This window comes from Dipodomys merriami, unplaced genomic scaffold (genome assembly GCF_024711535.1).
Source record: "Dipodomys merriami isolate MVZ:Mamm:240054 unplaced genomic scaffold, mDipMer1.0.p SCAF_128, whole genome shotgun sequence".
NCBI classification, from domain to species: Eukaryota; Metazoa; Chordata; class Mammalia; order Rodentia; family Heteromyidae; genus Dipodomys; species Dipodomys merriami.
The window spans coordinates 2,726,446-2,742,449 of record NW_027202582.1 but is presented as its reverse complement, the minus strand read 5'-3'; the positions used below and the strand labels follow the sequence as shown (position 1 = coordinate 2,742,449).

Genomic DNA, 16,004 nt, shown 5'->3' with positions numbered 1-16,004 from the left:
CGCCTCCTGATGACGCACACGGAAGCGCCGACAGGTCCGGCCTCCGGGAGAAGAGGGACCTGCGCGGCGCTTCCGGGAGCCGGGCGTCGCCGCCGGTACCCTCAGGCTCGGGCACTTTCCTAGGAGTCTCGGACCTTGAGACCGGAAGCCCCAGGTCCTGCGGTGCGTATCTCCGCTCCCGGTTTGGCCTCTGTCATCCGTCGGTCGCTTGGGGTACGATGCCCCCACCCCCACCCCCGGAGCCAAAGAGGCGACTTAACCGACGTGACGCGCGCGGGGCCGGGCCGGGGGCAGCCCGCGGCCGTCTGTCATGCGCCGGCGCCTGGGAGGATGGAGCGGGGCGCGAGCCCCCCCCCCCAGCGCTGTGGAGAAGCTTGAGTTGGGCCGTGGGCTTCTGGGGAGCTGTCAGCCTTCCCCTGGCGGGCTGTCCTTGAGGACGTGAGCTGCAGGTGCACAGCGCTTTGGGGTGCGCTTTACTCTCAGCAGTGGTGCTCCCCTGTTCGTAGCTGGGTTAAGGAGGAGAGGGAACTTGAACGCAATCCCCCCCCGTAGGAGAGTGGTGCTTTTGGAAGCGGTGAGACTTAATCTTACAAGATACAGACCCGAACCAGTGCTGGGAAGTGGGGCTTGAGAAAGGGGGGGAAATGAGGATCTGAACACCGGTGAAATGTTTGAGGAATAGGAGGGAACTCTCCTGCAGGCCAGGTACTGTACTGTCGGTACCATTACAGGTATCTGTAATAGTACCTGCCTTCACGAAGTAAAGGGCAGTCCCTGCATTGAAACAGTTACTTAAAAGAATTTGTGGGTGCAAACTTATCAAGTAAGCCAGTGCTGTGCTGTGCAAATAAAACGTTTGTGCCGCCCCTGCAACCATGAGGCTCCTAAACTCACTGGTGGAGACTCCATACAAGAATGGGCAATAGGCTGGGTGCCAGTGGCTCACGCCTGTAATCCTAGCTACTCAGGGGGCTGAGAGCTGAGGATCACCGTTCAAAGTCATCCCCAACAGGAAAGTCTGTGAGACTTTATCTCCAATCAACCACCAGAAAACCGGAAGTGGCGCTGTGGCTCAACTGGTAAAGTGATAGGATAGCCTTGAGCTGAAGTGCTGAGGGACAGCGCCCAGGCCCAGAGTTCAAGTCCCAGGACCGAAAAAAACAAAACAGAAAAGAATGGACAATAGGCGGTATCAATCAAGAATGCTTCCTGGTAAAGGCAGTGTCCACAGTATTTGAAAGCCTTACAGGGCAGTAGCCAGAGAAGTTGGAAGAACAGCACAGTGAAACAGAAGTCTCCAATTGGCAGAGATTGCAGACAGTTCAGTCTTTATCTCAGGTGCTCTCCTGGTATCACTTGGCACTGTCTCCAGTGCTTCCTCCCAGTAAAAGGGTTTTCCTCCTTACAAAGAGTTCCTTGTGTAGAGATTGAACTCAAGGCCTGGGCTCTGTCCCTTAGTTCTGTCTGCTCAAGGTCAGTATTCTGCCACCTAAGCCACAGCTCCACTTCTGGCTTCTTGGTGGTTAATTGGAGATAAAAAGTCTCACCAACTTTCCTGCCTGACCTAGCTTCCAAACTATGATCCTCAAACCTTAGCTCTAGCTGAGGTATTGGGGATGGAACCCAAGTCCCTGTGTACACTAGGCAAGTGCTCTACCACTGATAAGGACTCCCAGCTCCTCTGCTTTTATTTATTTATGGTCTCATTCATCATCTAGCCTAGGCTACCCTAAAACTGTCCTGCATCAGCCTCTGGAGAGCTGAGATTACAAGCATATGCTACCCCCTGCTCCTTTTGTTGTTGTTGTTGTTGTTATTGGTGGTCGTGGGGCCTGAATTCTGGGCCTGGGCGCTGTCCCTCAGCTCTTCAGCTCAAGGCTAGGGCACTACCACTTGAGCTACAGCACCACTTCTGGCTTTTTCTGCTTATGTGGTGCTGAGGAATCAAACCCTGTGCCTCATGCATTCAAGGCAAGCACTCTACCACTGAGCCACCTTCCCAGCCCTCTCTCTCCTTTTTCTTAGAAAATACCCAAACACATCTAAAGTTCATGGGACGTAGCATGCTATCTTGGTCCTATCTGTGCTACTATAATAGGACCTAAGTACTGGGGATGTAGCTTAGTGGTAGAGCTAATACTTAACATGTTCATGTCCTAAGTTCAATCCCCAGCACTTCTACAAAAAAGAAGAAGGAAGGGAGAGAAGGAGGAAGAGGAGAAGGAGAAAAATACAATACACAAGACTGAATCATTAAGAAGAGAGATTTAGCTGGGCACTGGTGGCTCACATCTGTAATCCTAGCTACTCAGGAGCTGAGATCTGAGGATCTCAAATCAAAGCCAGCCGGGGCAGAAAAGTCCTCATGAGACTCTTATCTCCAATTAATCACCAGAAAACTGGAAGTGGTGCTGTGGTCAAAGTGGTAGAGTGCATGCCTTAAACAAAAGGAGCTTAGGCAGTATCTAGATCCAGAGTTCAAGCCTCACAACCAAGAAAAAAGAGCAGAGATTTAAGCCAGGTGCCCACATTTGTAATCTTAGCTACTCAGGAGGCTAGTAACTGGGAATCACAGTTCAAAGCCAGCCCTGGCAAAGTCCATGAGACTCATCTCCAGTTAACCATCAAAAAAGCCAGAAATTGAGCTGTGGCTCCAGTGGTAGAGTGCTAGCCCTGAACAACAACAACAAAAAAAATGCACAGTGCCCAGGCCCTGAGTTCAAGCCCCAGGACTGGCACAGAACAATTTAACCTGTAATCCCAGATACTCTGGATACACTCAGGAAGGCACCCCAATCACATTTCAAAGGTCCCCTTCCAGTACTGTTGCACTGGGAATTAAGTCTCCAACACATGAACTTTGAAGAATGGGCAGAACATGGACAGGGGAGGGAGGCGGGAGTGTGAGACCTGGCCGTTGCATGTAGGCAGGAAGTTCAAGTCTGTCTGTGCAGGGCATTGAAAGACCCAACCAGAAGTTTGGGCCCAGTGTGTGGGCATCAGGGAGCCTTCCCTTTTCCATTTGTAGATTGTATCCTTGGCCAGTGTTTCCAGAATTGGAATCACCAGCAGCATCCACTCGTGTGAGCATTTTCATGGCTCCAAGCTCCTATGAGAGGGGCAGATGCTGCTGCTCCCCGTCCCCCCATCTGTGCTCATCGTGGCACAGCCAGCAATAGACCCCTTGCCCCCTGGGGCCCTATCCGTGTCTTGCTCGACTTCCCTCCTGCCCTCTACTGGGCAGTGCTGACCAGTGGCTGCACTCCCTTTCCTAGAGCCCCATGCCCGTCCAGCCTCAAGGCAAAGACCCTGAAGAGATGGAAGCAGAGGGTGATTCAGCTGCTGAGATGAACGGCGAGGAGGATGAGAGTGAGGAGGAGCGGAGTGGCAGCCAGACTGAGTCCGAGGAAGAGAGCTCAGGTGAGCCCTTTCACACACATGCGCGCGCGCACACACACACACACACAAGCAGCCACTCCCCACCCCCACCCCCGAGCCAGCCCTAACTGGCCTCTCGTCCCAGAGATGGACGACGAGGACTACGAACGGCGCCGCAGTGAGTGTGTCAGCGAGATGCTAGACCTGGAGAAGCAGTTCTCAGAGCTGAAGGAGAAGTGAGCGCGGGGCCCCGCTGGGGCTGGTCTTTGTGCACCTGGGGTGAGGAGGCAGCAGGCTGGGTGCTAACAACTGGAGTGATGACTGCCAAGTGGGGCTTGTGGGGAGCAGGCAGTTAGTTGGCTCATATTTGCCTCTGAGCACAGGTGAGCATGTGGAGAGCCAGTGGCCCACGGCTGCCCTCTTGCCTCCCAGGTTGTTCAGGGAACGGCTGAGCCAGCTGCGCTTGCGGCTGGAGGAAGTGGGGGCTGAAAGAGCCCCGGAATACACAGAGCCTCTTGGGGGGCTGCAGCGGAGCCTCAAGATCCGTATTCAGGTGGCAGGTTTGTGGCTGTCCTGTTCCCCCAGCAGAACCGACAGCTTCTGTCCAGGTCCCCTTTGATTCTTGTCCCTGCCCTGCCTCAGCCTGCCCCACTTTTTGGGCATCAGGGCCCCTGGCCGATCGGGGGTCTGTCTCTCACTCTGCAGGCATCTACAAGGGTTTCTGTCTAGATGTGATCAGGAATAAGTATGAGTGTGAGTTACAGGGAGCCAAACAGCACCTGGAGGTGAGTTCCCTCTGGGCCTGGGAGGGTAGGTGAGGTGGAGTTCAAGGGCCTGGGGCCGCCTGGCTGAGCACTGCACCTCTTCCAGAGCGAGAAGCTGCTGCTGTATGACACCCTGCAGGGGGAGCTGCAGGAGCGGATCCAGAGGCTGGAGGAGGACCGCCAGAGCCTGGACATCAGCTCTGGTGAGGACCAGCCCCCAGCCCTCCCTGGACCTCAGACCCCCCTGCTGACCACAGGGAAGCAGGGCCTACTTTTTTGTATGTACCTGTACTGGGGCCTGAACTCAGGACCAAGGCATTGTCTTTAGTTTATTTGCTGAAGGCTAGTGCTCTTACCACTTGAGCCACAGCATCACTTCTAGCCTTTTGGTGCTTATTGGGAATGAGTTTCACAGGCTTTCCTGCCTGGGCTGGCTACAAACCTTCATCCTCAGATCTCAGCCTCCTGAATAGCTAGGATTACAGGCATAAGCTACCAACCTGGCTTAGACTTACTTCTGTGAGGACAGAACGAAACCTCAGGAAAGGGCCTAGCCTGGTATCGCACACAGAGTGGGCCCCCATTCTCCTCCTTTCTGGAATAGAGGGCATCTATCTGACACATATGAGCCACAGCCCTCTGCCCCTCATAGCACCTCTGTTCATTTGGGGTTGTGTAGAGACAGAGATTGTCTTCCACCTATTGTATTCTAAATAATGGGGAAACTGAGGTTCATCTAGGAAAGAAGGGTATTAGCTTTTCCCAGGCATAAAGAGCCCTGAGGGGCTTCCAGTTGTAGTTGTAGTTGTAGCCCCAGGGTTGGGTCACGGCTCTGAGTGGTGGTGGTGGTGTGGGAGGGGAGGCCATGCTGGCCATTGAGGCAGAGGCTGCAGGGCTGGGGGCCGCATGTGGGGACAGCGCCCTGATCTGACTCTGGGTCTGGGGCACAGAGTGGTGGGATGACAAACTGCACGCCAGAGGCAGCTCAAAGACCTGGGACTCACTACCGCCCAGCAAGAGGAAGAAGGCACCTCTGGTTTCTGGTATCCTTCCAAAGTGTCTAAGGCTGAGCAGAGGGGAGGTGGGAGAGATGCAGGGGACAGAGGTAAACTAGACTCATTCATAGTTGCTATAGTGTCACGTCACCATGTCCAGATCAGTCTGGCTGTCAGGTGTTACTTGGGTTCTGCGTCCTCCCTGGATTCTAGGCGTCTCTCTAAGAGAATAGGAAGCTTAGCTCACAGACTCCCTGCAACTTTCTGAGTGAGAGTCAGCCCGCAAGGCTCTTCTGGCTTGCCCTGGACATCCTGAGCCTCACTCACTTCTGCTGGAGCTCCTGTCCGGTGGCCTCCCCGAATCCTGAGGCTCCCTGTGCACTCCATGTCCTGCCTGGGGTACCCCATCCCAGGGGGACTCTTTTCCACTCACTTTACGCAGAAGCCCTCCGCCTGAGGCCTTCAGCCCTCCGGTGCAGTGCACAGCTGTGTAGATGGGCAGCCAGGGCTGGCCATGAGGCAGGAGGGAGGGATCTACAAGGCAGTGTGGAAGTCAGGTGTGGTTTGGGGATGGAAGAGGACAGGGTCTGCCTTTAGGTGGGGGGAGGGGTGCAGGGGCCCTGCGGGTAGGAGGGCTTGGTACTCTGAGGACTTGGGGAGAAAGCCCGTAGAGCCCCTGAGCACCAGGGCCTCCACAGTAGGTGGTGGAGCTGGCATTGGAATTCAGGCTCTTCACCTTCTCCACACTGACCGCGTACCACCGCTCCTAAGCATGGGGTGGGTGGCACCCTTCTGTGGTCTGCCAGCCCAAGCCCGTTCCCATCTCCTGCCTCTCTAGTGGCCATCCTGCTTCCTTGACCCCCATCACAGGCCCTTACATTGTATACATGCTGCAGGAGATCGACATTCTGGAGGACTGGACTGCTATCAAGAAGGTGAGTCCCTGCCACCCGGTTGTCATCCTCAGGGTGGCAGCACTACAGCTCCCTGACCTGGGCACCAGCTCTGGTGTCTGAAGACCTGGGGCATTATCTTCCTTCCCTCAGTACCTTCTCCCTCAGCCCTGGAGCCCTGGCCACCGGGCAGCTGATGGGCCTCCTGCTGGACTAGGAGGCAAGAAATTGTTCCAGGGCAGATGGAATGGAGGGAAGAGTATTGGGCTTCTGACAAGAGACACTTTTGAGAGCTTTGCCCAGAAAGGCTCTTCTGCTTCCCCTCATGGGCTGGGGAGAAGCTCAGCAAGCCAAAGGTGAGCTCTCAGGGGCCTTTTCTTCTCCCCCTCCAGGCCAGGGCAGCAGTGTCCCCTCAGAAGAGAAAAGCGGATGGTAAGGACCATGGGCGCGTCCTCTTGCCATCCTGTTCCCCAGCCTGGCCTCCAGGAGAGGAGCTCAGAGGGACAATGGCCCCATCTGAGTCTTGAGGGCTTCGTGGATATCTGGAGCTTGGGGAGGGGCAGCGGTGGAAAAGTGGGAGGGGGCACCCAGGGTGCACCGCAGGGAGCGGGAGCAGAGGACGCATCCATGCCCGAGCGCTCTAGGAGAGCACTCCCCTCAGACCCCCACGGGAAGTGGCACCCTCCCCTGTGGGTCAGCTTCCTCTCAGTCATTTCTCCCTTTCCCACATGTCCTCAGGACCATGACCCTGCTCTTGGAGTGGCTGGCACCACACCAGGATTCGCGTTTTCCTGCAGAGAGGCGGGGCTTCCCAGCAGGCTCTCCAGTGTGGCTACTGGATCCCCCCCGCCAGCCATTCCTGGCCTGGGCCCCTCCTCTGCACTCATCAGTTCTGGCCGACCTAGCCAAGCAAGACTTTCTCCATCCCTGACCAGCCCACCTCCCCCTCCTGAAGAGGAGCCTCTTTGCCCCCCATCTTCCCCCAGCTTCAACCCTCCTTCCACCTTGGATCCTGTTACCCCAGCCTCTGGGCCTCGAAGTTGTGTCCCACTGGTGGGGAACGCCCAGCCAGAAATGATATATTGAGGGCTTGTCTGTCCTGCCCCAAGGTGGCAGCCCTGTCCCTAGGTTTTCTCTGGACACTTCCCTGGTGTCTGCCTCCTGAATTTTGAGGACTGGAATTAAAACCTTTCCTGGGACTCCAGTGTGGTCCATTTGCATCTGATTTACCTTGTAAGGGAATTGGGGCTTCCAATCTGCTTTGAGACAGGCAGATTTGTCGGGAGTCCCTAAAGTTTGGGGCACTAAGTTGGGAAACAGGCTGTACAAGTAGGGGGCCAGGACCAGAGCCAGAAGCCATATGAGAATCGGGTGGAGCATTAAAAGCACGTGGCCCCAGGCAGGGAAGGGGCCTGAGCACATGCTCGGAGACTGACTGGGACTTGCCTGCACCTGCCCCAGTCGCTTGGCAGATTGGCAAGGCAGGCTGGCAGGGCCTGTGTGTGGGAGGCAGCCGACAGCAGCACCATGTGCTGAAGGCCTCACAGCCACACTACCCCTGGTTGGCGCGGAGTGTCAGAACCACCCCCAGAACCTCAGTTAAGCATAGAGGCTGGTTTCCATGGAGACACAGTATCCTTTCTCCATGGCAACCTAAAGTCCCAAAAGCCAAGGTAGGCTCCAGAGTGAGTCATCTGTGGCCAGCAGGGGGTGCTCTCTCACAAGGTTAGCCCCCAAGTCGGGAACCGATGAGCAACTGACCACAGGCTTCTTTAGGCAACCCAAGGGCTGGGCTTGGGCGAGTTGGGATTTAAGTTGGGCCAGTTTAACCCCTCCCTTACCCAGCTGCATGGGGTGAAGAGGCTGGCAGGGCTGCAGGGAGTGGTGATAGGAAGGTGACACCTTGCAGTTGGGGCCCCCAAAGTAGCACTCACATGGAGAGGATCCCTACCCTCCCCCCAACTCCCACCCCCTGAGGCCGAGTCTGGACCTGAGAGGAAGCCCACACTGGTCAGAGTGGACACACAAGAGTTAACTGGCGGGGTGTGACAGGGCGCACCGCCCTCAGGAAGTGTTACTCACCGCCGGGAATGTGCGCCTGTGCCTGGGGGCTGGATTCTCTTCCTGAGTCCCGAGAGAAAGCCAGAGAAGCTCACAGCCATGGCAGACCATGGAGAGCCAGCAGCGCACCCTCCGGAGCTCCCCAGCCCAAACTTTGCTCTTGAGCACCTGCAGAGAGAAAAGTTAGTGAAGTTGGAGGGGGCAGCCAGGTGGGGTGGGAGGGCTAGCCCAGGGTGGGAGGCAAGGGGGGGGCTATTACATGGGGAAGGGGTGAGTTATAGTCCTCCCCAGACCCTTGCTCAGGTCTGCATGCGTGCCCACAGGCCAGCCCAGGACCCCCTGTATGACACCCCTCACGCCTGTGTCAGGCAGCCTGGTGGGCCCCAGCAGCCCGGGCGAACTGTGAGTCTGCGGGAACGGCTGCTGCTTACCCGGCCTGTGTGGCTGCAGCTGCGGGCCAATGCCGCAGCCGCTCTGCACGTGCTGAGGACTGAGCCCCCCGGGGTGAGTGACGCGCCCCCCCCCCAACTTTAGAAAACTGCCAGCCCAGCCGAGGAGGGGAGGGAGAAGGGGCCGGACACTGGGATCTTGTTCACTTGCAGACTTTCCTGGTGCGGAAATCTAACACCCACCAGTGCCAGGCTCTGTGTGTGCGGCTGCCAGAGGCCAGCGGCCCCTCCTTCGTCTCCAGCCACTACATCCAGGAGAGCCCCAATGGTGAAAGGGGCCAGCCCGGTGGGGAAGGGGCTCCGAATGAATGGGGGATGGGGTGGGGAGGTCCCCAGAGACCAGCCTGGCTGCTCCTGCCTCTCAGGTGTCTGCTTGGAAGGCTCAGAGCTCACATTCCCAGACCTCATCCAGCTCATCTGTGCCTACTGCCACACCCGGTGAGTCCACCCCAGGAATCTGCTGACCACAGGCCCTGCTCCCCAAAATGGCCCATCCTCCCCTGCCCCCAGCACCTATCATTCCTGACTGTTTGCTCTCTTCTTGGGCCTCAGGGACATACTTCTCCTTCCACTCCGTCTCCCCAGCGCTATCCACCATGCGTCTACCCACAAGGAACTGGAAGCCATCTCCCATCTAGGCATTGGTAAGGGTTCCCCTGTCACCCATTGCACAGATGGACAGACTGAGGTCAAGAGGGACAGGAAGGAAGTGCACCTAGGCCCCTCAGCCTTCTGAGCCTGCTCCTCTGATGCTCGATTGGTTTTCTGGTTCCTAGAGTTCTGGAACTCCTCCCTCAACACCAAGACCCAGCAGGGCTCATCGGCAGCCCCCGCGCTGCCCCGGCTGCAGGCCCGCTCCCCTCAGGAGCTGGACCAGGGCACAGGCGCTGCGCTGTGTTTTTTCAACCCCCTCTTCCCTGGGGACCTGGGCCCCACCAAGCGGGAGAAATTCAAGAGGAGCTTGAAAGTGCGCGTGTCTACAGAGACCTCCAGCCCTCTGTCTCCACCAGCTGTGCCACCTCCTCCGGTCCCCGTGCCACCAGGGGCAGTGCCCAGCCACACCGAGTGGCTGCCTCCTCGCCAGCTACTGCGGAGGGAGAGCTCCCTGGGGTACCGTGTGCCCGTGGGCACAGGCCCTAGGCTCCCCCCGCTGCCCTCCCTCCAGGAGGTGGACTGCGGCTCCCCCAGCAGCTCTGAGGAGGAAGGGCCTTCGGAATCCCAGCGCAGCCCCGTCACCTCCCCGCACCTGGGCCAGCAGAGGCGGAGGCGGCCTCTGCTGCGCTCCATGAGCTCTGCCTTCTGCTCCCTGCTGGCACCCGAGAGGCAGGTGGGCCGGGCGGCAGCAACGATGACACAAGACAGACACACAGCTGTGGGCCAGCTGGTGCAGGACCTGCTGACCCAGGTGCGGGCAGGCCCCGAGCCCCAGGAGCTGCAGAGCGTCCGCCAGGCACTGAGCCGGGCCAGGGCCATGCTGAGCGCAGAACTGGGTCCCGAGAAGCTGCTACCTCCAGAGAGGCTGGGTAAGGCCCCAGCCCAGGCCTCAGGGATTCAGCCCCCGCCTGCCTGCCGGTGTGCCTAGCTCCTTCTCACTATGGTGCCCCTGCCTTTCTGATGCTAATTCTGCTTTCTGGTGAATTCCATTGGCCTGCCTCTCTCCTCCCACTCCTGCCTTTGCCCAGGGCATCCGGCTTTTCTGCCCCTTTCTCCTGACCCCGCCTGCTCCTCCTCTGACAGAACATGTCCTGGAGAAGTCGCTACACCGCTCGGTACTCAAGCCTCTCCGGCCCATCTTGGCTGCCCGCCTGCGGCGCCGGCTTTCCACAGATGGCTCCTTTGGCCGCCTGGCCGAGGGGCTCCGCCTGGCCCGGGCTCAAGGCCCTGGAGCCTTGGGGACCCAGCTGAGCCTGCCCTCCTCATTGGAGACGGAGCAGGTGCGCCAGAAACTACTGCAGCTGCTTCACGCCTACTCCCCCAGCGCCCAGGTCAAGCGGCTCTTGCAGGCCTGTAAATTACTCTACACGGCCCTGAAGACCCATGCAGGTATGGCTGGCCTGGCCTGAATGTGGGGAGGGGGCCTGCCCCTACCCTTCCCCAGCTGCTGTGAGGGCTGCAGAGTACCCCACCCCCAGGATGCAATAACCCAACCCCTAAAAAGCTCTTTGAATTAGAGGCAGGCTCTTCTAGAGAGAAGCTCTCAGGCCCCAATGGGATCACAACCCCTCCTATCTCAGATGGTGTAACTGAGGCTCAGCCTCAGAACTCAGAGCATCGAGGGTCTGCCTGAAGAACTTCTTGTGACTGGGTGGGAGGCAGGGAGCGATCACTGCCTAGAACAAGCATTGAACTCTGACCATGGACAACCTTCTATCCCCACCCCCACCCACCTCCCCCCGCCCCGGCGGCCAACCTAAAGTGTCCTCTGCTGTTCTCCACAGGTGAGGACGCAGGGGCTGATGAGTTCCTGCCACTGCTGAGCCTTGTCTTGGTCCAGTGTGACCTTCCTGACCTCCTGCTAGAAGCTGAGTACATGTCTGAGTTGCTGGAGCCTACCCTACTCACGGGAGAGGGTGAGGGAACTCATGCACCTCCTTGTCTGGGGGTGCTTGGGGGGACCTTAGCTGTTAAAGGCTCTGAGTAAGTAGGAAAGCGAGGAGCAGGCCTCCTCACCTCCCCGCCTAAACTGCATTCTGTTTCCTTGCGTCCTAGGTGGCTACTACCTGACCAGTCTGTCTGCTAGCCTGGCCCTGCTGAGTAGCCTGGCCCAGGCTCCAGGCCTTCCTCCAAGTCCAGCGCAAGAACTACAGCGTTCCCTGAGCCTCTGGGAGCAGCGCCGCCTGCCGGCCACCCACAACCTCCAGGTAACAGGCATTCTCCACCATCTTCTGTATCACTGGTTGTTTTGGGTTTTTAGTTTAGTTTAGTTTAGTTTTTTTTTGTGAGTACTGGGGCTTGAACTTAGGGCCTAGAACTGTCCTTGAGCTTTTGTGCTCGAGGTTGACACTCTTCTACTTGAGCCACAGCTCTGCTTCTGGCTTTTTTGCTGGTTAATTGGAGATAAGAGTATCACAGACTTTTCTTCTTTTTTTGGGGGGGTCCGGTCATGGGCCTGAACTCTGGGCCTGGGTGTTGTCCCTCAGCTCTTCAGCTCAAGGCTAGCGCTCTACCACTTGAGCCACAGCGCCACTTCCGGCTTTTTTCTTTTTGCTTATGTGGTGCTGATGACTCAAACCCAGGGCCTCAGGCATGCAAGGCAAGCACTCTACCACTGAGCCACCTTCCCAGCCCTATTACAGACTTTTCTACTGGGCCTGGCTTCCAGCTTTGATACTCAGATCTCAGCCTCCTGAGTAGCTTGGATTACAAGTATGAGCCACCATTGCCTGGCAAGATTTTTAATTGTGTGTGTGTGTGTGTGTGTGTGTGTGTGTGTGTGTGTGTGTGTGTGTGTGTGTGTGTGTGTGTGTGTGTGTGTGTGTGTGTGTGTGTGTGTGTGTGTGTGTGGTGAACTTTTACTGCAAGGCCTGTGTGTGTGTGTGTGTGTGTGTGTAGTGAACTTTTACTGCAAGGCCTAAGCACTACCCTGGGCTATTTTGGGTGGTTAATTGATATGTGTCTCTTAGATTTTTTTGGGGGGGGTCCAGTCGTGGGGCCTGAACTCTGGGCTTGGGCGCTATCCCTTAGCTCTTCAGCTCAAGGCTAGCACTCTACCACTTGACCCACAGTGCCACTTCCGGCTTTTTTCTTTTTGCTTATGTGGTGCTGAGGAATCAAACCCAGGGCCTCAAGCATGCAAGGCAAGCGCTCTACCACTGAGCCACCTTCCCAGCCCCTCTCTTAGATTTATTTGTCTGTCCAGGCTGGCTTTGAACCACAATCCTCAGATCTTAGCCTCCTGAATAGCTAGGATCATAGGCATGAGCCACCAGTGTCTGGCCAGCACTCTAGTCCTGGTCACCCTGCAATGGAAACATTGAGCTACTCTTGCTGGGCAGGGGTAGTTTACAGGTGCTGAGCCTCAGGCACACTTCACTGGAACGTCACAGAAACTTGGAAGTAGCACCATTTTATCCCCATTTTACAGATGAAACCTCAAAACTAACAGGGAAGGAAAGGGCCACAAGTAGCAGGCTCAGGCCCCAAACCCTTGCCTCAGGCCCCAGCCAGAGCTCTGCCTCCCCTGGCTTCGGGCTTCCCAGCTACTCTTCTATCTGGACTGTGGGCCGCATGTCCTCAGCACCTGCCACCACCTCTGTCCTTCACCCTTTCCAGGCTTGATTATGACTCCAGACTATGGAGCCCAGGTCCTTCGCTCTTTCTAGGCTTGATTATGAATCTAGACCCCAGAGCTCTACCACTTCTTGATCCTGGGAGCCTGGGGGAAGTGGCACTTTTGCACCTCAGTTTTCTCATCTGTAAAATGGACCCATGGGGCTACTATGAGGATTAGGTGACTTGATGCTGAATGAGTGCCTACAGCACACAGTAAACATTACCTGGGCATCCTTCCTGCCCCTGGGGCCCTCACTCACTAGCCTTGAAGCTTCAGTAGAAGCTTCAGCTACTAGACCAACTGTGCATGTCCTGCCCACTCCCTACTTGAGCTCATAGAAGTCCTGCTTGTTGGTTCCATGGATCTGTAACAGCCTGCCTGTCCCAGCACAGCTCTGCCTGTCCTCTGCCGTGAGCCCGCTGCACCCACGCAGGGCTTAGTGCTCCGTTTTGTTTCTCCTGCACAGCACCTCCTCCGAGTAGCTTACCAGGACCCCAGCACTGGTTGCACCTCCAAGACCATGGCTGTACCCCCAGGGGCCTCGGTTGCCACCCTGAACCAGCTTTGTGCCACTAAGTTCCGAGTGACCCAGCCTGATGCTTTCAGCCTCTTCCTGTACAAGGAGGAGGGCTACCACCGCCTGCCCCCCGGAGACCCGGCGCACAGACTTCCCTCAACTGGCTACCTCGTCTACCGCCGGGCGGAGCGGCCTGACAGCCAGAGAGCTGCCACAGAGGAGGCGGGCAGCAGGCAATTAGAAGCAGCGAGCCTGGAGGAAGGGAAAGGGGGCCAGGGAGATGGGGACATGGGGATCAAAGCCACCCCTGGGGACAGTGGCACAGTGCCTCAGACACCTGCGGTGGGGGATGAGAATCAGAGCAGGGGAGGCCATGTTCAGCCAGAGGAGCCCGAGGCTGAGGGCAGTCAAGCTTCAGAGGAGTAGCCAGAAGGGCCATGTGCGGCAGGAGCCTCTGAGCCTGTAGGGGGAGGGGCTTCAGGCCACCCACACCCCAGCCCCCTCTGCTGCATCTGCCACCACTCCCCCCTCTGACTGGTTCTGACCTCCATGAACCCACCTGAGCTGGAGGGCAATGAGGGATGGGGTTCACCGAGGTGGGCTGAGAGGCGCCCCACACCTCTTGGTCTTCTCTAGCCTGAAGGAGTGCGTGTGCGTGACGACACCAGTGGAACTGACAGGCAACCTCTGGTGTTAGGGGTGGTGTGTCCCAGTTTGCTCTGCTCTTCCCATGGGCGCAGGCGGGACTGCTGGGACCCCGGAAGGCTGCCTCCTCTCATTCAGGAAGGTGGCAAAATGGCAGCACAGGTCCCAGAGGATCAGCTTCTCCCCACCCCAGCATCCTCATCTACAAAGTGGGGTGCCATGGCTGCCTGCCCATCTCCCTGAAGTCTTCTAGGACCCAAAAGGTTGATTTGGAGGTACAGCAGAGCTCAGACAAGAGAAAAGGGAGGGAAAGTTGGTTGTTAACAGCTCCACCTGCCAGCCCTCACCTTCCACTTCTCTCGAAGTCCAGAGCTTAATCAGCCCAGCTGCCAGAGGTCAGGCCTTGGAGGAGAAAGAACCAACATTCCAGTCTTTTCCTATCTGGCCTTCCAGCCTCCTAGGGAACTGGACAGGGAAAGAAAGTACCCACCAAGTGGATACGATTGCAGAGTAGAGAGGCACAGAGACCACTCTGTCTGCACTCAAGAGCTTTAAAAGGAGGAGTGGATGGTTTGCGGGCCCCTCGCCAAGGTGCAGAAAGGAGATCCCACCCCCACCCCCAAGACCTCGCAAGGCTAGATCACACTGCAAATCTCGGCAAAGGAGAAATGTTGCTATCATCCTCGAGGGGGCGCACACGGCCCAAGGAGCTGCCGAAGGTGGACTTTCCCTTCTCTCCCTGCAGCGGGTGAGGCGAGTTCTAGAGTCTGGAAGCGTAGGTGATTGTTGACCTTGCACTCCTAGGGCCATCAGCTAACACTGGAGCCGAGGCTACTGGGCCTCAGGTGCCTTGGGAAAGGTTCTCCGAAAAGAATTCTTTCTCTGGATGGACGAGGACCCCAACCAGTTTCAGAGACGTGCCCTTTGGGAGCTGAGCACAAAGAGACACAAACCCACATGGCAGACGTGACAAGCGGGAGTTGGGATCATAGACACTCGCTTTCAGACGCTGCAGATAAAGCTTGGTCAGACTTCTCACTAGGCCACTAAGGCTACTCTCTCCACTTCCATGACAACCCCACCCACTTCTTGCTGGTAGGAAGTCCCCCTTTATTCTGTTGTATGCCCTCCCTACCCCTTTACCTTGTACTGTGCTGAGCACCCCACAGGTGCTCAATAAATGGTGTCCACTGACTGGAGCTTGGTAAGTGGGAGTGAGCAGGATAAAGGATGGCGTTTCTGGGAATCAAACACAGGATGTGGGGGCTCGGTCCTGGAGGAAGGAGCTGGAAGGTCTGCTGAGGGTGCTCTGAGAACCCCAGGAACTGGATGGGAAGCTGGTCTCTGGGGAACAGGCTTCTGGGACTGTGACAAGCCCTTCCCTCCCTCCCCCTGTTTAGTGCTAGCTCCTGATTCCTCCAGTTCCACAGCCCTTCCCCACCCCCCATCCCCAACAATGGCTCACAGGAATACTGTCAGGCCTTGCCCAATGCCTGGAACTTTTGGTTTACCTGGCTGCTCTGGAGTTCAGACCTTTTCAGTAAGAGGCCCTGCTAGGCGCTGGTGGCTCATGCCTTAATCCTTGCTACTCAGGAGACTTGAGATCTGAGGATCACTGTTCGAAGCTAACCTGGGCAGGAAAGTTCATGATACTCTTTTTTTTTTTTAATTGTAAAAATACCATACAGAGGGTTACAGTTACATGAGTAAGGTAATGAGTACACTTCCTATTGAGCATTGTTACCACCTCCATTGTTTTCCCCCTACCATCCCTTCCCTCCCTACCTTCCCCGAGGTTCTTTTTTTTTTATTGTGATTAAGTGATTACATAATTTCCCGAATTTCACAGTATTCTGGAATAATGATGCTCATTTAAAGCATGAGACTCTTATCTCCAATTAACAGGCAAAAAAGCCAGATGTGGAACAGTGACTCAAGGTGCCAGCCTTGAACAAAAAAAGCTAAGGGACAGTGCCCAGACACTATAAGGGGCCAAAAAAAGAAAATATGATACAGCGGTTGGGGCTCC

The 16,004-nt window shown here is 56.6% G+C and overlaps 2 protein-coding genes across 3 annotated transcripts; both read left to right on the top strand.

Moving 5' to 3' along the window:
- Positions 1-18: 18 nt before the first annotated feature.
- LOC138824340 (breast cancer metastasis-suppressor 1) lies at positions 19-7,229 on the top strand. 2 transcript variants are annotated; one of them, XM_070018159.1, is made up of 10 exons: positions 19-162; positions 3,276-3,420; positions 3,524-3,614; positions 3,811-3,938; positions 4,084-4,163; positions 4,249-4,345; positions 5,093-5,185; positions 6,008-6,072; positions 6,423-6,462; positions 6,769-7,229. In XM_070018159.1, the coding sequence occupies exons 2-10, from the start codon at positions 3,282-3,284 to the stop codon at positions 6,774-6,776; spliced, it is 741 nt and encodes a 246-aa protein (XP_069874260.1). In that variant the 5' UTR covers positions 19-162; positions 3,276-3,281; the 3' UTR covers positions 6,777-7,229. The 2 variants fall into 2 exon arrangements, with proteins under 2 accessions (XP_069874260.1, XP_069874261.1); XM_070018160.1 differs by having other exon boundaries at positions 19-213.
- Positions 7,230-8,142: 913 nt separating this feature from the next.
- Positions 8,143-14,871, top strand: LOC138824338 (ras and Rab interactor 1-like). The gene is made up of 10 exons (XM_070018157.1): positions 8,143-8,273; positions 8,415-8,595; positions 8,694-8,808; positions 8,906-8,978; positions 9,093-9,184; positions 9,317-10,063; positions 10,278-10,583; positions 10,979-11,110; positions 11,250-11,401; positions 13,280-14,871. Exons 1-10 carry the CDS (start codon positions 8,191-8,193, stop codon positions 13,754-13,756), a joined length of 2,358 nt encoding a protein of 785 aa, XP_069874258.1. The 5' UTR covers positions 8,143-8,190; the 3' UTR covers positions 13,757-14,871.
- Positions 14,872-16,004: the final 1,133 nt, after the last annotated feature.

What these genes read in the sequence shown, in the direction of transcription:
- LOC138824340 (XM_070018159.1), top strand. Translation starts at nt 3,282, where the DNA reads ATGCCCGTCCAGCCTCAAGGCAAAGACCCTGAAGAGATGGAAGCAGAG. An exon ending in GAGCCAAACAGCACCTGGAG is followed by an intron (nt 4,164 to 4,248) that starts GTGAGTTCCCTC and finishes CACCTCTTCCAG; the next exon opens with AGCGAGAAGCTGCTGCTGTA. An exon ending in GAGCCTGGACATCAGCTCTG is followed by an intron (nt 4,346 to 5,092) that starts GTGAGGACCAGC and finishes TCTGGGGCACAG; the next exon opens with AGTGGTGGGATGACAAACTG.
- LOC138824338 (XM_070018157.1), top strand. Translation starts at nt 8,191, where the DNA reads ATGGCAGACCATGGAGAGCCAGCAGCGCACCCTCCGGAGCTCCCCAGC. An exon ending in TGAGGACTGAGCCCCCCGGG is followed by an intron (nt 8,596 to 8,693) that starts GTGAGTGACGCG and finishes GTTCACTTGCAG; the next exon opens with ACTTTCCTGGTGCGGAAATC. An exon ending in GCTACCTCCAGAGAGGCTGG is followed by an intron (nt 10,064 to 10,277) that starts GTAAGGCCCCAG and finishes CTCCTCTGACAG; the next exon opens with AACATGTCCTGGAGAAGTCG.